Source organism: Strongylocentrotus purpuratus, unplaced genomic scaffold (assembly GCF_000002235.5).
Source record: "Strongylocentrotus purpuratus isolate Spur 01 unplaced genomic scaffold, Spur_5.0 spur5_scaffold_5, whole genome shotgun sequence".
NCBI lineage: Eukaryota > Metazoa > Echinodermata > Echinoidea > Camarodonta > Strongylocentrotidae > Strongylocentrotus > Strongylocentrotus purpuratus.
Genome location: NW_022145611.1, coordinates 7,132,120 through 7,156,374, shown reverse-complemented (window position 1 = coordinate 7,156,374; position 24,255 = coordinate 7,132,120). Strand labels below are relative to the sequence as shown.

General features: G+C 35.8%; 2 protein-coding genes across 4 annotated transcripts in view; one reads left to right on the top strand and one right to left on the bottom strand.

The window, feature by feature from the left end:
• LOC576524 (hyalin) overlaps nucleotides 1-10,290 on the top strand; it is a 28,259-nt gene extending 17,969 nt beyond the window's left edge. Inside the window, exons 9-16 of the mRNA XM_776824.5 lie at nucleotides 501-755; nucleotides 1,670-1,782; nucleotides 2,202-2,260; nucleotides 3,352-3,515; nucleotides 4,286-4,451; nucleotides 5,635-5,690; nucleotides 6,726-6,846; nucleotides 7,996-10,290. Of these exons, the coding sequence (XP_781917.4) occupies nucleotides 501-755; nucleotides 1,670-1,782; nucleotides 2,202-2,260; nucleotides 3,352-3,515; nucleotides 4,286-4,451; nucleotides 5,635-5,690; nucleotides 6,726-6,846; nucleotides 7,996-8,629 (1,568 nt within the window). The 3' untranslated portion in view covers nucleotides 8,630-10,290. The remainder of the gene's footprint in view (nucleotides 1-500; nucleotides 756-1,669; nucleotides 1,783-2,201; nucleotides 2,261-3,351; nucleotides 3,516-4,285; nucleotides 4,452-5,634; nucleotides 5,691-6,725; nucleotides 6,847-7,995) is intronic.
• A 1,318-nt stretch (nucleotides 10,291-11,608) lies between these two features.
• The window catches only part of LOC576449 (nuclear pore complex protein Nup133), a 47,170-nt gene continuing 34,523 nt past the window's right edge, over nucleotides 11,609-24,255 (bottom strand). For all 3 annotated transcript variants that reach the window (XM_030999501.1, XM_030999502.1, XM_030999503.1), the window contains 14 exons: nucleotides 23,318-23,540; nucleotides 22,676-22,719; nucleotides 21,620-21,836; nucleotides 20,150-20,286; nucleotides 18,683-18,722; nucleotides 18,333-18,448; nucleotides 17,725-17,784; nucleotides 17,152-17,218; nucleotides 16,551-16,612; nucleotides 16,123-16,179; nucleotides 14,798-14,878; nucleotides 14,058-14,119; nucleotides 13,042-13,127; nucleotides 11,609-12,334 (listed from right to left, as the gene is read on the bottom strand). In XM_030999501.1, coding sequence (XP_030855361.1) covers nucleotides 12,189-12,334; nucleotides 13,042-13,127; nucleotides 14,058-14,119; nucleotides 14,798-14,878; nucleotides 16,123-16,179; nucleotides 16,551-16,612; nucleotides 17,152-17,218; nucleotides 17,725-17,784; nucleotides 18,333-18,448; nucleotides 18,683-18,722; nucleotides 20,150-20,286; nucleotides 21,620-21,836; nucleotides 22,676-22,719; nucleotides 23,318-23,540 — 1,398 coding nt within the window. In that variant the 3' untranslated portion in view covers nucleotides 11,609-12,188. The remainder of the gene's footprint in view (nucleotides 12,335-13,041; nucleotides 13,128-14,057; nucleotides 14,120-14,797; nucleotides 14,879-16,122; nucleotides 16,180-16,550; nucleotides 16,613-17,151; nucleotides 17,219-17,724; nucleotides 17,785-18,332; nucleotides 18,449-18,682; nucleotides 18,723-20,149; nucleotides 20,287-21,619; nucleotides 21,837-22,675; nucleotides 22,720-23,317; nucleotides 23,541-24,255) is intronic.

The following is a 24,255-nucleotide window of genomic DNA, read 5'->3' as shown; positions in this document are numbered from 1 at the left end:
GGGAAGGGTCAGTGGAACTTCCAAAATAACATTGTCAGGACAAAAGTAATATCGGGAAAATGTTCGGTTCTTCTTTTCGACAATACTGATGTCATAAGAAAGTAACGTTCAAAGGCATCAACGTCATGGACTGTTTTGATGGTTACCAGGGTAGAAAATTGTTAGCGTAGGGTAGGAAATTGAATGAAGAACTAAGGAATCCAAATTTAGTATAATCCAAATGCCATTCTTAGCGAATTTGTGAGATGTCTGTCCCGTGCGACTCAATTCCTTTGTTCATTTATTTCATCGAAAATAGAAAAATGATTCAATATTACTATTGACTGACGATTCTTTCTAGTATCAACACCATTAGTCATTGGTCATACCAAAAGAGTTTTTCATTTTTTGGACAAAATGAAAATATACATGAGTCACTCATCTCCAAATCGATATGTGTGTATGCGTCCCAAATGCGTTATTTAGTTACAAAAATCTTGATTTGTCTTGTTTTTTTTCAGATGACGAAGACCCAGTTATTCATGACTGCCCAGATCTTAGAACAGGCTACCTACACTATGCGGACCAACAGTCCGTCGGGATCTCTTGGTTGGTACCATCAGCCCTGGACAACTCCGGCAATGTGAGCTTGGTCGGTTCCCGCCAACCCGGCGACAACTTTGACAAAGGAAGGACGACTGTCACGTACACTGCGCGTGACCCTTCGGGCAATGAAGAGACTTGCTCGTTCAGGGTTCAGGTTGTTCTGTTACCAGGTAGGCCTGCAGGGTTCTTGACTTCGACAATAGGGGCTTTTAGATTCGCACGAAGACAATGGGGATTGCTACGATCGACGTCCTTTTAATGCACTGCCTTGAATGGACGTCACACGTATCAGTCCACGCAAATCTAAAAGTCCCTATTGTTTCCAATTTCATGCTGACTTCTTTAACAATTGATGCTGTTGACGACGCAAGGGCTTATTTTTTCCATAGGTGTGCCCAACAAAGTGATACATGATGTATGCTGCAGGGTGATTATATAAAAAATGCATACTCGATCCTTGAACAATGGTTGCTCTTGAAGACTCTGAAAGCTTGCAGTGGGTTTGTCGACCTAGCGACAACTAATATAATGCATGCAAGGTGCACAGACTTGTTTACTAATGTAATGCATGCTTCTTGAACAAGTTGTTCTTGATGACTCAAAAGCCTGCCACATTTTGCCCGACATAGCGACATCTAATATATGTAAAATGGATGCTATCCATGCAGTTTTATAATGCTTCGCAGGTGAATTCCATGTTTGGTAACCAGGGGTTCTGGAGAAACACATACATCAATTTAAATAAATTGGTGAAGATGTCTATAGACTGAAAGATGAACAGAGAGAGAGAGATAGAGAATTAGGGGAGGGGTAGACAGATAGATAGCGAGACATACAGGAGAGATAGAGAGAGAGAGAGATTAAGAGAATGAGAAAGATAAATTCTATGTCAACTTGATAAACCTTCATGTACAGCAGACTTTACGGAAAGAAAACAGGCTCTGTATTTATTTATTACCAAGACTCTAAAACAAGGGTCGGCCTTTTCATCAAGTCAACACGTATAGCTATATTTTTTTTAAATCATCATTTCATTCAATTTTTCAATCTTGATAATGTTTTTATATTCTTGGTCTTCCAACAGCCAGAAATAGATTTTCATTGCAGATTCTGCTACCCAGCCTTGTATATTCGGAAAGCCTGGCGGACAAAGACTCTGAACATTATCGAATGATAGATGAATCCATTCAAACAAAGGTGAAATACATACTTAATGATGCCTTTTCAACTCAATATCAAAGACGATTACAATGGACGTTGTATTTAGCTCGAAAAATAAATGTTCGAACACAGAATATACTACCTTATGATTGTGAAAAATAGTTATTGAAAAATCATAAGATTCATGCCATGCAGTAATGTGAACAAAAATAAATGCCTTCTAAATGTCATCGTTTTTTAGAACATAATTAATTACACCATTTTGTGATTGAGTTTTTATTCGACTGTTTTCAGATTCAAGAACCCTTTTAAATGGACCCAACTTTCTTAGACTCGACAATCAAAATGTTTTTATTTAAAAAAAAAACATGCTTCATCTGAATAACGCATGATCGTTTTTTTTTACAGAAAAATAAATTTGCTATTTTGTGCCCAATATTTGTGACTGTTTTCAGATTGAAGAAGCCTTTGGAATGGATCCTGCTTTCTTAGACGCGACCATCATCAATATTACGTGAGTAAACTTGTTGTGTGCCTTTTACAACAAATTAGTAGGATGGAGGCACAACAAATTTCAGAAATAAGCAGCAATTTCCAAATTCAGATTTTAGGCAAGTTTGATGTCAAAAAGATTTTACATATTCAGAGAGCCTTTTCATCTTAGTACGAGTTATTTAATGTTTGATGTTTGAAGTTCAAATTCAAATAATTCTTTGACCGTATAGTATTCCCTATTGCAGAATATCTTTTTGGAGATTATATGAACGGCCTGTTATGAAGTTTCAGATGCTATCAATTTTGTTGGTATGGCATTATACTGGGATTTTTTTGAAACAACGAATGCAATAGCAAAAAATAATGCAACAAGGAGGATTTCTTCTAATCTTGAAAGAGATTAAGGGTACTATCCAACTTAGGAAATTACAATAAATGTTTTTTAAAACACAATCATGCAAATGAAGAGAAGCAAGATAATATGATTGGTGGTAATGGTATGGAATTTTTGCCGAATTACTCCTTTTATTTTGATATTATTCTATGACTTTGAATTATTTGTACTTTTGTAGCGTAGGTGAATGGCATTTTTCATTGTAATTTAAAAAAAATAATATTTATGTTTCTCATATTTTGTATAGATTTTCAGGGAAATAAGTCCTTAAATTTGAAGGAAAACAATTCCTCTACTTCCGAGACTATGTCAGATGTTAAAGCCACACTGTCCTACTTGTAGATACTTGCTCCCTCTATATAGAAAACGATGCCTAATCGGTGACCATTGGTCCCCCATGATCCTCTTTTTCTTATGTTAACTGAGAGCTAAGTTGATTAGATAGCCACCTGTCCAGTGACCCTGCAGGGCGGTCTAATCCCTCCTATAAACTAGTACAGATAAGCTTTAAATACTGACCAAACACTGATCATTTTCCTTAAACTTTTGGCCAAATTGATTACAGTACTTTCACAACCATTTAAAAAAGTTAGATAGGATCTTCAATAAGGATTTCAATTTCTCTATCCATATGTGTATTTTTCTGTTTGTCTCTGTCTCTCTCTATCTCTTTCTCAACCTCTCCGTCTCAAATCTCCTGCATGTATGTCATGTAGAATGTCAGAAGAAGGGGGCGTCGAGATTCAGCTCAGTCTCGGTTTCTCAGAGGAGACAACGCCCGATTCCAAACGAGAAGAGACGCGGATCCTCCTCACCTCACTCACAGACGAAGGCCTCGTTGGCGCTAGTGTCGAGGAGGTCCAGCTGATCAATGATGATGGTAAGAAAATGCATTTCCTGGGGAGTGTTTCACAAAGATCCTAGTTGGACTTATCAATTATGGAAAGCCATTAGCATCTTTGAATATATTTTGTAAAAGTTATTTTAAAAGGCATACAACGTTGAATCAAATCATTCATATTTTCTCTTATCATGGGAGATTTCATTTTCTTGATGTGGAATTTATGAAAAGTCTAAAATACTTAAATTTTTGCTTTTGAATATATTTCATTATAAGGCTACAAATGGCTCTTGATAATGTTAAAGTCCAACATCGCCTTAGAATGTTTGTGAAACACCCTTGCCCGAGGTTGTGTCTTGAAGATTGTCAAAAGTGCGTTTTGGTACGTGTCCTCTTCCAGAACAACATTAGTTACATATTGTCTGTTGAGCCAGAAAGGCATTAATTCCTATCATTTTACTCAAAGTTAATGCCCTTCAATAGTTTAAATTGTCCTTGTTTGGGATTTTCATCCTAAGAGTTTGTTATAGCCTTAGATTTGAATATCGAGAGGACAGATAAAGGGAGAGGCAGAGAGAAACGGATGGGGGAGGTTAAAAAAAATGGAAATTAAAAAGAACATTAGAAAATTAAAAGACCATTTCGAAACCACCACAATTGATCAGTTAATAATAAGGATGCCTTTCAGTGACTGTAAATTGTAGACCTGTTTCAAAACCTCTTGTTTTCATCCCCCTATACCCATCTATGATCTCCACTGCCTTCTTACCATTCCAAGATTGTTACCTCTTCTCTCAATACGTTTGCAGGTGAAATGATCACTATCGACGCATGTTACTTGTTACCATGTCCATCTGGAATGAACTGTACGGTCCAAGGCGAAACCTGTGTCTCTTACTGTACTGACAACCCCAGCTACTGTCTCAATGAAGGATTTTGTGTGAGACCTAATAAGGAGCCATTGGTGTTGTGCATGTAAGTTATCCAAAGTTGTGGATTCCATTTCAATAATTTTGAATCCAATTGAATTGAATAGAAATGTAAGTTAAATATCTTTGAGGTTTTCATTGTATCTCCCTCCAAGAGCATTGCTTAACAATTTCAAATGCCAAGGGGAGGGGTGGGGAGGATGCCGGGTAAAATTACCAGAACGAAAATTCCATGATTTTACAACAAGCCCAGCTATCCATCCTACCATTATCTGAATAAAACAATATGTGATCTGCCAACAAGGCTTTGAAAAAATATGAAGTTGCTCGCAGAAAGTTTTGAAGAAGGGGAGGTGAAAGTCACATCGATCAAAACTGTCTGATTACAAGTGTTTTAAAGACATTTAAAGGGATAGTTGAGTTCTGTTTTCAGACCGCAAATGCCTTCAAAGTGCATGGTTATTGCTCTTATTCTTATCTATGACATTTATAGTGCCCTTTTAGAACCTAAAATTGCTATGAAGGTAATTTTAGACCTCAAAATGTGTAAAATTTAGCCAATACGAGCATACCAATATTCAGCTCCACTTTAAAAAAAAAAACACGGTGACGGTAATTAATTATTTAATTAAAAATAACAATACATGATCCGGCTGGTTGTGCGTAATATAAGCAACACGAAAATGCCAACAAATAAACCAACATCGGCATTGGCTGGAATACGACGTAAAAGGTGTTATTTCGTGTTTTTTTTCAACAGTTTTTTCAAATTGTTCAAAATATCTAATATTTGTGGTGGTACACAAGTATTAGAAATTGTTATATTTCAGCCGTCTCTGAACCGATTTTAATCAAACAAGATGATTTTGTCATTTAAATATTATGTTCTTTCAAATTTGACACTCTGTTTTTCATTATCTCACCAAAAAAATATTTTGTGTAGCGCCCTCTGCAACAGAACTCAACTATCCCTTTAAGGAGCCAACCTCTCGAACCCAAAACAAAATGTATCAATGAACGAAAGAATGAATTAACAAATAAATCAATAAATAATTTCACAAATAAATAAACATAGAATTAAACCAAAAATAAGGAATGAATGAATAAACAAATAAATAATTTAGTACTGTTATGAAAAAATAAACATAAAACTCACTACAAACTATTTCTCTTTATTGTCAAGTTAATATTCTCAAACTGTAACCCCTTCATCTTTTTTTTACTTACAGATGTTCAGAGTTTACCTACTACGGGACAAGATGCGAATTGGAAGATAAAGTGAATGGTGGGAACTCTAGCATCTTTTCAAATCTCAACCACCACATACATGAAGATTAGCTATCCTATCTGGATTCTGTAGTTCTGTACCTAGTAAATAGAAAGAAAAAAAAAACTCCTTGGTTTTCATCTTAACCTAAATGGATATTAGGCTTTTAAAGTTAATCCTTTTTATATGGAGCTCGCTGGGTCAGGGTAGCAGCAGCTGATTTATGGAACAAAAAACAATTAATTGGAGAAAAAAAAACTGAAACTAATTTGTGCATGAGCAGTGTTTTCCTTAAGTTTAAAGTATAGTTGGTATCGGATTTGAATTATATTCTCTTATTATTTTGATTCTTAATCTTTTCCTCATCTTCCAAAGCGCATAGGGAATAAGCGGTGGTATGCGCTGTACAGTGTACAACTGTCATTTATTATTATTATTATTATTAACATTGTCAATAACACAAATTGAAATCTATGGTAGGGATGGCTGTATTTCAGAGTCATCAAACTGATGAAACAATGATGAATTCACAAATTTATTGACATTGTCAGAGCCAATGTCAAATTACATTATATCAATGAAACCTAACATGGGCTCTCTATAGTGCCAGTAATGAAGCACCAACATCCAATTGCAGTTCTTAGCTTAATATTTATACATGCAAAAGAAAGTTTCAAAACTTGCAGAGCTATGAAATATGAAGGTTCATGGGATGTACTAATATAGTCTAGTACAAGTAACCCTATGGGACCATTACAACGATTCAACTTCAACGTACGTCTTGTTACGTCATCATAATCTAAATACTATCATTTACTTTCACTTTACATTCATTTTACCTTCATTTTTACTTCCGTCTTACTTTTGTTTTACTTCCATTTTACCTTCATTTTACTTCCGTCTTACTTTTGTTTTACTTCCATTTTACCTTCATTTTACCTTCACTTTACTTTCATTTTACCTTCATTCTACTTTCATTTTACCTTCATTTTACCTTCATTCTACTTTCATTTTACCTTCATTTTACTTTAATTTTCACTCTCATTTTCACAGAGCCTAGGACCCTAGCGATTGTAGCCGGAGCTTTCTGGGGTATTGTTTTGCTCTTACTCCTCATCCTGTGTTTCCCCATCTGTGTACGCCGATGCAAACAAACTAAAACTGAACATTATGGGTAAGATTTTAAAAGACCATATTATAGATATATATATACTAAATTATTCATACCCTAGTAAATTTGATGATTTTTGTGTTTTTTATTACTCAAGAATCAAGGTGGACTGGGTGAATTGGGGCCTTTGTTGAATATATCACATTCTCAAGAAACAATACCGGGACAATCAACATTTTTCTTATACTAAAAAAATTACAAAACTTGGTAAGAGTATGAATAAATTAGTTGTTAACTGTATATCTTGATATTGGTGGTGTCATGGTTTAGTAGACATATCAACGGACTGTGGATTATATAGCTCCTGCTACGGCACTAATGTCCTTCGGCCAGACATTAATCTACATTTGACACACTCGACCCAGGTGAGGTAAATGGGTACCTGACGGGATTTAATTCCTTGAAATGCACGAGTGCCATAATGGCAGCCGTCCTAAAGCCAGGGTAATAATTGTGGAGCGCCAAGAGTGTTAAGTCTGACAGACATAAGCGCTATACAAGAACCCTCTATTGTCATTATAATGAATATTCACATTAATACTCAAAATAAATAAATTAGGAAACACACTAGATGTGGAATCTCATGATCAAAGTTTCAGAATTAATATCATACTTAAAAAATTATGGAATAAAGCATTATACGCCTTTCTATTAGGGAAGGACCAAATCAGCTCTTAATCTAGGTGATATGCCCAACCTATCGCACAAATTTTTCCTGATCTACTACTGCCAATTTTGGCTATTTATCCCCAAATTCTGCAACTTTGATTTGATCATCAATATGATCTGTCAGTAGGTTAATAACATTTTAAAATTACAATTGAACTATGCTGTGAAATTTCTTTGAAAACCTGCTTGTAGTAAGATAGATCACAAGATGATGATACTTTGAGATTTTTTTTATTTAGTGAAGCTTGTTTTCATGATTATGATTTTGATGAGGTTGTGCAGTTTATATGATGGTTTTAACTTTGATGAGATTATGCAGCTTATGTGTGAATCTTGTTTTCGTAACGCGCCTCAAATTGATATACAATGTTAATATTTACTCAACTTTGTCTCTTGCAGCAGTGTTATCTTCTAGCAGTAGCCTCATGTTATTATCATTAGCACACGTTCTATATTGTCTTTTTGTATATATCTTACATGCAGAAGTGACACAGAGCTGGTCAAAGCAGATGCGTACGCTCAAAGCGACAGTGACGATGACGGCATGCATGATGAAAACGCCAATCGAGATGTGAAAGTCCCTTCCCCAGATCCAATGCAAAATGGTGGAAAGATCAATGCAGCTTATATCGACGATGAACAGGAATTCCAAGTCGACGAAGAAGAGACTTTACACACTGGCGAAGGAGCAAATGGTTTCATTCTCAATGCAGACTCAAAGAGCAGATCACAAGGAGACGGAAATTCCAATTTAACAGATGACACGAACGAAGCGATTGATATGACGGTGATGTCTGATTCTTCTGATCCGACGTTAACGATAGAAAATGAAGAGATGACGACCAATTTACTTGACATCGAACTAGAAGCAAATGGGGGAGTTCTTTCAAACGGCGATGCACTAATTGCCCCTGTCGCAATGAATTCGGAGAGCGACGTTCCCGATGTTGGTTTCGCTGATCCATCTTACGGCAGTAGTGATCAGCAGACAGTTACAGCCACTGTGCACAGCAGCGGAGATGGAAACTTTACCGTTAGATCCTCGCTCGGTGAAGGAGATGATGGCAGCACACCCGAAAGACGATCACTTGCAGACAGCATTGATGGGATGTACTAACCCATTCATTGGTCAATGAAAATACTAACAGTACATGTACTACCATTATTATAATACTTTGATTGGTGTTTCAGAGAACTAATCCGTTTGAGGCTCCTAATACCAACAGCGACCTAGAACATTTCTTTCCAGGTTTTTTTTTTAACAGTTGATTGGTAATCATAAATAGTTACAGAGCAATTTTTAGCATTGTTACTCGGTAACCTGAAAGAAATTTTCCTGGTTCGTAAAATGTCAAGTAGACTAAACCGCTTCTCTGTCAATTTCAAAATTTCAAAGATCTTGAACTTAAAGTTTGATTCACTATGCATAGCACAAGCCTAAAGAAATGTCAATCCAGCAAATGAGCTTATGAAAGATTTCATAATTACAAAGACATGGATCGGAAGGTGTTGGGGCTCCTCTTTTTCTTGTAGTAATCATTTATTGCTCTCTAACTCATGTTTATTATTTATTTTTTTCTCAACAAAATCTGGTTATTTTCTCATCAATAACTACTAAGTAAATCTTCAGTATATATTCTAGAAAAAAACAGAAAAAAACCCATCTTGATTGCTCCTATGAAATGTATTTACACTAAAGCTGAAAATGTCTGTAACAAATTGAAAATCATTTTATTTAAAAGAAAACAAAAGGGATGCGGGTATTTTATATTAGTAGAGGACAAATTGGTAATGGAATTTATTAGATAAAATGTAGAATTTATTCATTTATTTATTCATTTATTCATGATGTGATTCAGAATTGTATTTAAAATGTATAAGTCATATAACTGTCTTGTCATGTTTTGTGCTGAAAGCCGGAGGACCGTACCTGGTCATAGACTTTTTCTTATATAGTCTTGACGCCCTTCTGGCTTTCAGCACACGACACCATGTTTTTGTCTTATGTTTTATGTATTACATGTTATACCAATGGAAAACAAATTTCTGTATTATATTATGGACAATAAAATCTTGAATCTTGACAGGGAGAAACAGCTGGCTAAAACATTTCAACATTTTGAAGGTGAAGGTGAACCTTGCTTATGCAGGTTCGACTAGGTATATATTGATGCGTTACTCCTTTATCAATATGTGGAAATATATCACTTAAGAGAAGAGAGATAGAGAGAATGTGTATGTGTATGTGTGAAATACAGAGACAGAGAAAAGGAGAGAGAGAGAGAGAGAGAGAGAGAAAAAGGAAGAGAGAGAGAGAAAGAGAGAGAGAGATATGGGGATTATCCTAACATCAAATTGTACCGTAATCCTAAGAAGCTTATACATTTTTATTTGTGTGTTTCACATGTTATTAAATTCCAAAATTGAATTGTTTGCAATGTTACTTCATGAAGTCACAGTAAAATAGTGTTTGAGCTTAAAAAAAAGAAAAAATTGGAAATGTGTAGTCACTGTCAAAATATTATTATTACCACAGAAATTTCTTCCTACTGTTGGTGCCTGCTGTACAATTTATTTTGATGTTTGTACGTGCACTATATAAGAATCCAATATTATTATTATTATTAATACATGCCAAGGAAAACATAATTTCCTCCTTTGTGGACTTTGTAGAATTATTGGGTACCGGAAGTTTTATTTTTATTGATTTCTACCATGTATGAATGTTGTTTACACAGATATGGGTACATGTATCTTATTAAAAGTGTCGTAAATTAACTTTTTTTCCCTCTCCATGATTACATGACTCTTGCTTTCAAAGGCTGTGAAACGAGTGTGGATGAGTGGCTGAAATGGTTTGGTGTGTCATAGCTCCTAAAATGTGAAATAGTAGATTAAATTTCATTACACAGAGGTCACAACAGATATTATAGTCATCAACGACATTTCTTGATACAGTACAAAATAATATTTTAATGTCGCATCTTAGAAAAGCTCAGTAATAAGCAAATTTTACAGTTTAAGACAACAAATCAAACGCTTCTTTCGCCACATTATCACATTGGTAACGAAGCTTGTCTTCCCTTGAAACTTGAACTCATTTCTTCTTCCAGTGATCGGTATCTAGTTGATTAAAGAGCAATCCAACCGTTATAAAAAGTTCATTTCTTTGAAAGCAGAAAAATGGCGAAAGTTTGAAATTGACTGGAACAACATTAAAGATGAAGTTGAGTTCTGGTCATGCGATTGCATTGTGAAACAACGGTGTGGAATCGACCAGAAAAGATTGATCATCTAGCATATAAGAATTTGTGTGTATTGCAAGGTTCTAGAATCATCAAAATGATAAGAAATTTTGCCAAGTCTTGGTAAAGTTACAAACACTGTACACAGAAAGATGTATATGGGACTACACGAACACGTGGCGTAAAAATACTACCCCCCGAGTTTTACGATGTTACTGACAGTTTTAGAATATAAAGGCATTTGAAGAGCCATGCTTTTCAGGGAACATGTCTTATCTGATGATCTTCCACTCTTGGATAATAAGAATTATTACGCTCACAAATTATTTTTCACCTCTTCCCAGAACTCAACCTTCTCTTTAAGAAAGTTATGAATGTTTGAAATATGAAATCACTAAATCTCAAATTTGGTCAGTGGATTGAGAAATAATCCCACATGACTCTCCTGTTCATTGATTGATTTCTGTTTTTCTCCCAAGTGCCTTCTCCCTTGGGGCACTACACAAAATCAAGGCTAGCATATTATTATAATTCCTGCATAAAGGAAAGATCCTCCCGAGTCATATAATTTTAGTCATTCATTTTGTGTATTTGGACAAATGAGAAAGTTGACCGGCACTACATCACAGTGATATTACCCATTCAGCCGATTTGAATTTTCCCATACATAAAAGTGATTACAACTTTCAAAAATGTCTTAGATTTTGCAAACTGCCGCCAGTCTGCTTCTCTCAGCGGTTTACTATCATGTTTAGATTGCCCTCTTATGTGTGAGCTGGCACAAATTATAATGAAATAACAGGGCCACTGATGAGAGGAGGGGGGGGGGGGGGGTGGTGCTGCAGTGGGTCATATCATCTTCTTTTCCAATTGACCCTCTGTTCCCTCTCTGCACTCCCCCCCCCCCCAAGTTTTCCTCTACCATCATTCTTTTGCAGGGACAAGTGCCTCCTGTGGCTACGCCAGTGCCCGGAAAATTAAAACAAACTGTGGGGTGGGATCGATTTCGTCTATATTTGTACTAGCATTCTCACGATGTGAAACAGTGTGACTTTATAAACCACACAGATAAGTGAATACATGGTAGTCACTGCTACGCATATCTATTTCTTTGCATTTCAAGTTTTTTCCCCAGGGGGGGGGGGGGGGGGGCTGGACCAGGATATGCATGAACAAGGCGTAACAGTGATTTCATCCTTTTGCTAAAGACAATGCCTAGATGTTCATTCTCTCTTTACTCCAAGACTCTGGAATGTTTTCAAGAGTCTGAAGTGTCTCATTCCATCCCTCTGCAGCGGAAACCGTGTACTAGATGAACCCAATTGTCTGCTACTAGACATGGACCCATCTGCCCAAAGCCAGCCCCAAAGGATCGATACAAGCCTATTTCATTCGCTCAACATGCTAGACCTAAGGAATATATTTTCTTTGTTACTCAGCTGCGGCTAGACTCCTGCCGATCTGCTCAAAGCCAGTCCTGAGAAGGTACTCGAACCGTGTGTTGTCCCTCATCCCTTGCAGCTCATAGTGCTGCATCAGTGTGTCTGGGTCTGGCAGGCACTCGGTCAGGTCAAGACCTGTCGAACAAAGACATCCAATGCTCATTATGATACTAACCTAAACTGCACTGGTCTTATTGGTAGAAAAAGAGCTGTATTTATAAAGCAAAGCCTTCAAATTCGCAGTTAAACTATAACGGAGAAAAAGTGTAAAAAATAAGGAGACATTACAGTCACAGAGAAAGGAAAAGATACAGAAAGAGAGTGAGAGAGAAAAGAGAGAGAAACAGAGAGAGAGAAACAGAGAGAGAGAGAGAGAGAGAGAGGAAGAGGGAGATGGAGAGGAAGAGGGAGAAGGGGGTGTGGTGTCCTATTGCATCAAGTTTGGAAAATATATAAGAACAGACCATCTACATGGGTATAAACATATAAAGCAATACAATAACATTACACTAGAACATTCAACATTCCAAATATCTTTATTCTTTTCTCTTATAAGGTGGCAAGGGTCAGTTATTCCCATTTTATTTCAAGAAGTCCGTTCAATATAGACATGAAGATACATTAAAAGCAGGTCTCATCACTTACAGGTTTTCCAGGGACACATGGGTGCCCAGAATGTCAAGATTTAAACACAGGGCCCATTCATTAAGATGTAAAAAATTTAAATCAGGACCCCCTTCCCCCAGAAAAAACAATTTAATATCCCCAAGTCCATTTTTAATCTAATTTTTAATTTTAATCCAATTTTTAATCGGTCGATTAAATCTATGAGAGGAGCTTACCTTCTTGGAGTGCTTTGGCAGCTGTCTTAAAGAAGATGGAGTCTTTGATGTAGTCCCATGGGTCCACACCCTGCATCTCATTCCACCTACATTATAATAAAATAATTACATTTGTTAATTTTGTTTTTATTATTTTAATGCTTAATCTTTCTATTTACATCAGCTGTTACTCCTCTGACAGACACTCAAATAGCATATAATTGATATTATTGTAATCTATGGCTCATAATCTTTCCATTGATATGTAATTCATCTATTTCATTTTTCACTTCCGACAGAGTTTTTAAGTGATTTTTCTCAATTTCTGGTTGGAAAAAATGGGAAGTCCTTATCCAAGACAGATGGAAACCCTGATATATTTGACAATAATTTTAGAGTGCCTCCTCTACTAGCCCAAAGCTGTAGCACAGGTTTAAATGACCTTAACTAAAACTCTTATAGAGAAAAATGTAAATATTACATCTGTAAATATCATACAGCGATATTTGTATAAGTACAATGACACAAAATGAAGAGACGCCAAGTTCAAAGATCAGCAATGCGTGACATTTTCATGATTCGGCGCGAGCGCGCAGGTGAGGGTGTAATACACATATAAGGTATAGCGTTTTTTCGAAATCTAGCGCGTGCCTTGTGTGTGAGAGCGTTGCCAGACCCTCGAAATGCGTGACACTTGGTAGCTCTGAAAATGTCTGGAGTCGATGCTCATTTCAATTATTTTTCAGTTCTAAATAAATAATGAAATCGATAATCGTTATAATATGCATGAAGAAATATGAAATTTTAAAATACAACTGGCCAGGGCACCAAGATAAGCGAAGCTTGACACCTAGTGAGCTATGATAAATGCCACATGTAAAAATGCAGGAAAGAAGCTTTCAGATATCAGTATCAGCACCTTTTAAAAAGGTGTTATATAAATAAAATTATCTCTGTAATTATCATCATTAATAATTATAGGGTATTTATCATTATAACTTTGCATTAATCTGATTATGAAGAGCATGAATACTTACTCATCTCGTAGAATAGCTCTGCACCATATCCTCACCATCAGGTCTGTATAGTGGGAGCCCTCCTATGCAAAGACAAGTTTATACAAAGTGAAATACGTCTAAGTCACCATCTAACTTTTTATGCAAAAGGAGGGTGCATAGTCAAGTGTACTACAGTCTATGATCATTTGAATTCATTTGAGAAAAAAAAAAGTACATCACTGCTAAAAAAAAATACTCCTAAAAGTAAAAAGTGTGAGAGAAATCAACTATAAAAGCCAAGAGCAGCAATGGTATATCATACGGTAATTAGTATGTTCATCTTTGAAGAGAAAAAGTATACTTTAAAAAATACACTTACAAGATATAGGTTAAACAAACGCTAATTTGTAATGTACCAATGTTTTGATTACAATCAAAATGTATGGTCCAATCAATGTTTAAAAAACAACAACATATGTATCAATGTAAAGACATATGTTTATTATGAGCATAAGCAGAAGACTCGCTTGTGAAGATCTGATTTTGTTATTAAAACCTTACGACTGTGTTTGTCACAGGTATTATGTTATTTTGTTATGTATTAATACTGATGCTAATGTTGTGTTGTGAAGTGCAGGAACCTTTAATTGTATAATCCAATGTTCTCACATGGTGCAACCGTAAGCCTACTGTATATCTACCATGCAAGCCGATACTTATGAGCAGCATCTAATGTTGCCTTGTTGTGACAGTTTACAACTAAAGGTGTTTGGCCATACCTTATGGAGGTACTGTAGCAAATCTAGAGCCTTCTTGAAGTCATACTCGTTGGAGTTTGTGTTCCTCTCGCTGATGTAGAGCTGAAGGTGATAACAAGAAGGAGAAATACAAGTCATGTATCCATCTAGTTTTAGCTCCCGTGAAGGTTCAATGATCAATACTAATCTCAACCCCACCCATCCCTCTCTCTCCCTTAAAGGCATAGTTTAACAATGTTTAATCTGAGATGCATGGTCCTACGTGTTATCAGTGTCTGTGATATAGTGTAATATTGAAGCCATAACAAAATGAGCTTCAAAATGATCATGAAGTGCCCTCAAAAAAGTAAAAATCTTTGAGTGACCGGTTTCACCATAATCATTTTTCCCAATAGACTGGAGTGTTATTAAAACCATTAGGAAAACAGAAAATTTGATTTCGATTTCCAATCATACATATCTTGATTATCAGACAGCTTGTAAAAGTCATGGGGTTCCTGACTGACCTAATGGTTTATGATTATCATTGCAGCACGAGCTAAATCCAGGATTTTGTTTCAGAATCTTTGTTCGTTCGTGTCTCCTTAGATCAAGATTACTGTAATCTTGATCTTCGGAGTAGTTGCTACAACCGGCCGTGTCAGACACGTTGCCCCGGGGTGCGAGATGGGACTCTTGTAGCGTGCCCCCATTTAAAACAATTATACAGTTACAGTTAACAATACATTTAATTAATAGTATGAAACTATTAAAATTACTCTCATGTTACGGGAAAAAATATTGCATATACATATATTGTGAATCAATTGATTTGGTCGATCCAGTTCGATGGAACAAACACGGCACTACTGGACAGAGATCCTAATAATTGCAGAGCTTGGTCTTGTTGCTCTGTTCGCCAGCAGTTTAAGGATATGGAATCCTGCGGCACATTACTCTAACAAGCCAAGCTTATACAGAGCCTTATTTCAGAATCTGAGACAATGTTACAGAGTCACTTTAATTCGCACTCCATTCAACAAGTTTGATCGGTGTCTCCCCCGTGCTAGTGCCTCCTCAATAGGCATCCCTGGGCCCCGTCTTATGAACAGTTGTGATTGATCCAAATCAATTGCAAGTCCTCTAATCAATCGTAAGTTTGCAGTCTCCTTTCTCTTATGTACATAGTTGCAATAAATATCAACTCTTTAAAGACGGGGCCCTGCTATGCTATTATGCACCCCACACCCTTTCTCTCTCTGACCCCCCCCCTCCCCACATCACTGTGGTATAAAAATTAAGAAGGTGCTCATTAAACAGAGATTATTATTAATATCTTTTTATGATTTCAGAAAGACTTACGGTACCTCAATTAGTTGCTGTGGAGTCATGCAGGGCAGATCATCCCCATTCAAATTCAATTTCTGTAAACATACAAATAGATACATGTATATATCATTAAAATAAATCAATTTTCTTGAAGAAATGAAAACATACACATGGAAATCTTTGTGCTTTACTTATTTGTTTATGGTACTTATTCTTATTTCTTTAGGATACAGTACTGTTGTAAATAGCTTTTACTGGTAATTGCATTGCACTTTTTATAAATTTGCATCAAAATGACACAATCCTTGGAAAATATGTAGAAATGCCCAAAGGCTTTGCAATAAATTTGAACTTGGGCTATTTAATGCAATGTTCGATGACTAATTCACCAGTGCAAGGTATTCTCAGGTATTTTCATGAAAGCTAAAATATAACCTTTTTAAAAAGCGGGTTAACAAAAACTCACCTGAATAAGATCCCTTGGTAGCTGTTCATGATGCGTGATGACGTCCAACTCTGCATTGATTTCTAAGGGAGGACACAATATATCAAGATTTATCTTCTGTGACTATTATAGCCAAGAATTCTTTCAAAGACATTGTAAATGTAGTAAAGGTGACAATTCAAACTCTTTTCTTCGTGTCTACCTATTCCTACAAGTTGACGAATGACCTAGAGAGTACTTGATTTCACACTGTATGAAAATCAATACTGATTGAATCTGCAGCCATATTCATAAATGTAAATCCGGTAGATATAATTGTATTTTCATGAAAGACCTAACATACAGAGCATCTGAAAATGTTGATTTTGAGGCTGTCAGCCCCTGTTTATATATAAAAAAGAAGTCTCCATAAACTACCATAAACGTATACCGGTAGTTCATTTTCGAGGAACAAATATGGGAAAATAGGATACAAATTTGGCTATAACCCATACAATATACAATCTAAAAATCACACAGATAAAAATGCGATCAAGGGAACGTTACTGTAAACATTCATTTGTCCAGTCATAACTGCCATCTAGCAGATAGTGTGTGTTTTGAGGGTCTTGTTCACACTCACCACCAATCTCTCTCTGATGATCATTGTCCGATGCTAGAGCAGCAAGCTTGCCAAGGCTCAGCAGCGTCTGTAATCAAAACATTGAGTTTTATTGAATTCTCAAATGTTATGAACCATTTATGATATGCAAGGACTAGAAATGTTATCTTTCAAAGATGCAAAGCAATTGCATAACAGAAGTAGATGAATAACTCTAATGCAAAAGAAATTCAAAATTAGTTGCTGAATGAAAATTTTATGACTAGCATTCCACCTCACTCAATTATGTAGTTTCCTAATAATAATAATAATGCTATATTCTTAGAGTGCTAGTAAACATATAAGTTTCTATATGCATTGTTGAAGCAAAATATGAAACATATTACACATGAAAAAGTTATACTAATCAAGAGTTAGTACAATTTAAGATAATAACATGAGCAACTAACATTATAACAAAACAAACATGAATATATTTTAAGATAACTAATTGTATGGTATATATACTATTACAGTGATAAACATAGTTATAATCCCAACATCATATCTTGAATATTTACTACTTTTCAAGGAATTTAATCAGCTGGTTAATACCTTCTTCTTTGAGACTGAGAAGGATTCTCTAGTTGCAAGTTTTCTCAATGTGTCCTGGGCCTGTAAAGAAAAAAAGATAGATATGCTGTATGAATAAAAGAACATTCCAAACATAAGGTGCAGAATCAAAATATCACCTCAACAATAAGCGAGTTCGTAAATAGCTCTGGAACGCATGACCCCCAAATATCCACAGATGTTTTACATGATGGATACGTCCCACATGTGCATTTTATCACTGCCAAAGGGATGGAGGTGCTTCATGAGTACCTTTTGTTTGCCTCTTGAGAAGAATACTTCTACCTGTGTATCAGATAAATGTACTGTTGGTGCATAAATGAATACTGATTACATAACTTTCATGAGCACGATCCGAGTATTCGTCTCAATGGTTTTACAATTTGGGTACGAATGACCTTTATCTGCCCATGCGCAAATCCAAATTACGAACTCGCTTATTAAACCAGTCCATATTCTCAGAGACAGAGAGCGAGAGATAGAGAGAGCAAGAGAAAACAAAAACTGACTGAATATATGCAAAACAATATTGACTGATAAAGTGAACGAAATGAGTAAAGTGTTCTGACGCAAGAACAAACGTTACTGACCTGCGAGTAGTTGTTGGTGTGGATATCCTGTAGCCATCCCAAGTGGTCATGTGGTTGTAAGAATTCACTCAGCTCTGGACGATGGGCAAAATGGGTCAGCAGTTTCCCACGTTGACCTTTGGCACGGACATACAAAAAAAGAAAAAGTGTCAAGTCTTATATACAAAATGGATGACGTATCATACATTACATTACATATCATATCATACACATGTGTCATAGCATACATTAAGGTGAGAGGAAGAACCATTTATAGTCCTTTGATGCACCTGACATAACATAACAAAGCATCCCTTTTAATCATGTTTAATTTACTACAAGAATATAAAAATGTAATCCATTGAACTCACCTCTGTCAATGTAGTACTTGAAAACAAAGTCAGAGAAGCCCTGTAAGAAAGGGTTGAAAATTAGTTTTTTAATTTAATTTATTAAAACATAACACAATGTTACAAATGTATCTCAGTGGGTAACAAAGTAACAACAATTAAACAGTTGATTTTGTATACATATCCATACATGAGTTACAAAGAAAAAGAAAATATGATGTAAAGTTTTATGTAAACAAGCATTTTGATAGTATAGCCTATGGCAAAGATACCTAGCCATTTAAAAGAAGAGGCTTACAGATAATATAAAACATGATTAGGGTGTGAAAGGGAAGATCGAGTTTAACAATAAACTAAAACATGCTTTGTAAACAATAACTGAAATAATTTTGTCCTCTAGGACTAAATGATTTTGGAATTAATATCAAGGGGGATGACAGCAAGATCAATCAATTATTAAGAAAATTGGGAGAATTAATAGCAACTGAAAGATTGAGGAAAGAGATGAGACAAAATCAACTTGACTGGCACCATGAGATTTAAACCATCTGTTAAAAAGGAAACAACATTGTACAATTATAAATAATATATTATGTCAATAATATTATATATTAGCGAGAATAAACCAGATTACTTAACTTCTTGACTCTCTTACAAACATGTTTATAAACATAGAGATATAGTATGAAAAGACAAGGAACATCTTCATAATGAAATCCAACTTGATAAGATGAACGGATCACAAAATACCTTATTTGAGAACTGATCCATGTGGTATTGGAGTCTGTCCTTGCGGCCTGTTCCAGACTCGCGGAGCTCGACAAGGATGCAAAAATTAAATCAACTTAATGAGAAACATGGATCTCAAAATACCTTATTTGAGAACTGATCCATATAGTATTGGAGTCTGTCCTTGCGGCCTGTTCCAGACTCGCAGAGCTCAACAAGGATGCCAAAATTAAATCAACTTGATGAGAAACATGAATCACAAAATACCTTATTTGAGAACTGATCCATGCAGTATTGGAGCCTGTCCTTGCGGCCTGTTCCAGACTCGCAAAGCTCAACAAGGATGCAAAAATTAAATCAACTTAATGAGAAACATGGATCACAAAATACCTTATTTGAGAACTGATCCATGTGGTATTGGAGTCTGTCCTTGCGGCCTGTTCCAGACTCGCATAGCTCAACAAGGATGCAAAAATTAAATCAACTTAATGATAAACATGGATCCTGAAATACCTTATTTGAGAACTGATCCATATAGTATTGGAGTCTGTCCTTGCGGCTTGTTCCAGATTCGAATAGTTTAAAAAGGATGCCAAAATTAAATCAACTTAATGAGAAACATGGATCACAAAATACCTTATTTGAGAACTGATCCATGTAGTATTGGAGTCTGTCCTTGCGGCCCGTTCCAGACTCGCAAAGCTCAACAAGGATGCCAAAATTAAATCAACTTAATGATAAACATGGATCCTGAAATACCTTATTTGAGAACTGATCCATGTAGTACTGGAGTCTGTCCTTGCGGCCCGTTCCAGACTCGCAAAGCTCAACGAGGATGCCAAAGTCACAGTACTTCTCAGCAAGCACAGCTGCTCTCTCGAACTGTCTATGCTCCACTGGTGACAAGTCAAAGAAAAATATAAATGAAAAATATCCAAATGTACAAGTTCATTTATGATATCGATCTAGAAGCATAAGGTGTTGTAGTTGATAGTTCGGTTGACAAGTATTTTATTAATTAAATCATTCATTTATTGCAACCATAAGTTGGATTTCATACAGTAAAAAAGGCAGGCATATAAATGGTTCACAATATAGTTATATGTATATATACTTTGTACAATAAAACTGTATATATTGACACTTTAAATACATAGATATGAAAAGAAGAAGAAAAAAAAAAAAAACACTCAAGAGCAATCGCATTTAAACATAATTAAAAGGTACATAGGACTTCACAGGACCAATAATCATATATCAACTGACATCAACGTATTGTCCAACAATTGAAAGTGAGAAAGATTTTGAAAGAAAGAGAGAGACAGTAAACCCAAATTGAGTGGTGGTATAATGCATTATCCGTAAAAAAAAATATAATATATATATATATATCCAGTCAAATTCAATTGGTATTAAATTTGTTACATTCAAAATTATTATAAAATACATATAATAAACAAGCGTGCAATTTTAAGTAAAACATCTACACGGCACCTCAATTCAATATAAAATTGGCAATAATGATTATTAATTAAATGTAATACCATGTACAAAGCTTTCTATTGCAATGATATATCTGTTGTTTATAAGTATTGAACGATGTGTCCATGTGGTAACAGAATAATGTGATCAAGACATGCTGTTGCCACAGATAACCATCAAGATAACTCAAAAAATAGGTAGCTTGAAGACTAAATTAAAATGGACACTGGTTAAAGTAATGGGCTACATGGTATTTAATCATAGCAACACTTTTAGGTAATTTAACCTCATATCTATAATAAGCACATTCAAATATTTAGTAAAATTAACATGGAATTGCCTACACCTAGCTACATCTTGGAGGGATGGAATCAGAGATGCCAACTTCTTGACACAAAAAAAGAGACTGAATATCCTTTATAAAAAAAAAATTAAAAAGAAAAATTTTGGAGAGAAAAATCAGATTTTCATGAAAACTCCACACTTCCACTGGCCCGTTGTCATCACATCAATGCATTTCACAAAATAGTGAGTAAAATATGAAATTCGCTGAAAATTGTTTTACTGGTAAGAACGGTCAAGTAAAATGTTCGCTCTTTCATTAACATTTAAATGAGAAAGATTTTTATAAAGATGAAAAATTGTATTTCAAGAGGCGATATCGTATTATCGTATTTCACTCTTTTTTATCGTACTAAATACGATAAAATCATACTGGTTGGCATCTCGGTGGAATGCATCACTTACAGAATGGGGAGATGAGGGTGGTCCTCTCCTGGGTATACCTCTGCTCCAGCTCAGCATACTGCACGCTGTCCTCCCCGTCAGCCTGCATGGAAGATTCCAGCTGGGCGATGTAGCCCTCCAGCAAGAGGTCCGTGATGGACTGGAGCTGCTGGAAGAGACCGGAGCGAGACTGGGCGTCCTCTGCGTTAGCCACGGCCCTGCCTACCGTCAGGTTATGCTGCATTAAAAAAAAAGCAAATGTTATATACACAGCCTGCTTTAATTGCCAGGGGGGTGTTTCACAAAGATGCTAAGTTGAACTTATCTCGAAGTTGGACTTAACATTTATGGAAAGCCATTAGCATCTATGAAATATTTTGTTAAAGTAATTAAAAGGATTAAATCATTCTTATTTTCTATTATCAAGGAGATTTTATGTTATTGATTTGTTCTGGAATACTTGAATGTTCACTTTTGAATATTTTTATTTTAAGGCTACACATGGCTCTCCATAATTTTTAAATCCAACTTAGGATCTTTGTGAAACACCCCCCTGAGCATCCAAAAACATAAAATCTCTATATTAAAGCTGTTCCTTAAACTTGTTGAAAACTAGTATACTCTCTGAGGATTCATTTTTTTGTATTAAAGCCCACTGCACTACTTATAGCAACTTCCGCCCTCCATATAGCAACCAATGCCTAATCCGTGACCATTGGTCCCCATGATCCTCTTTTTCTTATGTTATTTGAGAGCTTATTTGATGAGATAACCACCTGTCAGTGATCATGCAGGGAGGTCTAATCCCTCCTGGCCAAACTAGTGCGGCGGGGCTCTAAGATACTCTCAATATTTTTGCAAACCCAAATTAAATTTGTGTTAAAAGTGGAGGTACTGAGAGATTAGCATGATTAGTGAATGATCTTACAGCTTCTAGCCACACATAATAGAGGAATAACAATGCCTCTATCGCCCAAGCTTGGCAATGCTGACTCTAATGGCTCTTAAGATATGAAACTAAATGGGATAGCAGATCAGAAGGGCTGATGGATGATATTGAAAGGACACTCCACTTACCTGTTGTACAAGCTGCATACGTATGCCCCTTGGCCCAGAAGAGGCTGTTGAAGGAACGGATAGAATGGAGTGACCATTTTATTGCAAAGATAGTATAAAAATTAACAAAAAACATAAAATAGCCATAATCTAACCCCCCCCCCCAAAAAAAAAAAGCCATTTAATCACGTTTTACTGCAACATAAGTCATTATTATTTGGACAAATTAAGAACGATAAACAAAAGCCTTTGACTGATGGAAAAAAAATTTGGATGCGTAGAAACACTAGTTTATGAAACTGATCCATACAGTAATTCCTTGAAATAGAGAAACCAAAGCTTAAAGGCAAATTGTGCAAGAAATTGAATAAACTTAGCAGACATCCACTTACGTATTTTGGACAAGGAGTTGAAACCAACCATGTATACATCAACCAAATAACAATGTGAAATTATTGAGTGATTCAAAGAAGATTTGGTTTCTTCTTTCAGGGACACCCTGTATAGAAGTCAAAGTAAGACAGTATGCTAGTGCCTCTGTGTAAGGCACCAACCCTTCAAGTAAATTACTGAGATGGCTAAGTAATATGTCAGGGCATTACAGCTAAAGTAAAAGTTACACTCAAACACAAACATGTTCGTATCTTCAATTCTGCAACTCACCAATCCATGGAATGAACGGCAACGAGGTCCCGCTGGCCTCGTTGTGAGACTGGTAGACCAGTGACCTTGATTGGTGGAGGTGCCAGGCTTCTTGGAGGACACTCTGAATGATGGTGTTGATGCTAGAGATGAGACTCACTGTGTCCTGGGGAGTAAGTCCACTTGATAGAAGATCCTGCTCTTCCTCCATCAAGGCTTCCACAATATCTTCCATTTTAGACACCTGCAATGGAAGAAAAATAGAAGAAAAAAAACAACACTTGACTTGTCATAAGTTCATAATAAGGTTAAGCTAAATCGGACGAATAGAGGGAGTCTACATGAGGTCACTAAATCTATTTGAATCTAAAATTGGCAATTTCGTCAGTGGATTGTGATTAAGTCACGGACAATTCTCCTATTTATTGTGTACTTAAACATCATTAAATCTGTTTTTCTCTTAAGTGCCTTCTTCCTCAGGGCACTGATCAAATTATATGACGGAATGGAAAGACCCTTATGAGTTTTACATTTAGAAAAATTGAGATTTTAGTCATTTTGTGTGTTGAGACAAATGGGAAAGTTGTCCGTCACTACATCAGTGACATTACCAATACAGCCAATTGGATAGTGCCTTTACGTTCATTGATTACAACTTTTTGAAATTCATAACTTTCTCATTCTTTGTTGATTTTCATTCAAACTTTAACACTCTGCTTCTCTGATTTTCCTACTTTCTTTAAGAGTGGTTGTCTATTAAAGGTAAAGACCAGTATTGGAAACGCCCCAATTTCAAAAAATGAAATGGAAGCTCTCATTACCAATCATGTGAAAGAATATGTTTTGACTAATACATGATGATAACAAATTTGCCGGGAAACCGCCTACTAATTCATATATTTGGTAAATTTGTTTCTCTCATGGTCTGTGAGAGATATAGGGTAGTCCCATATACATCT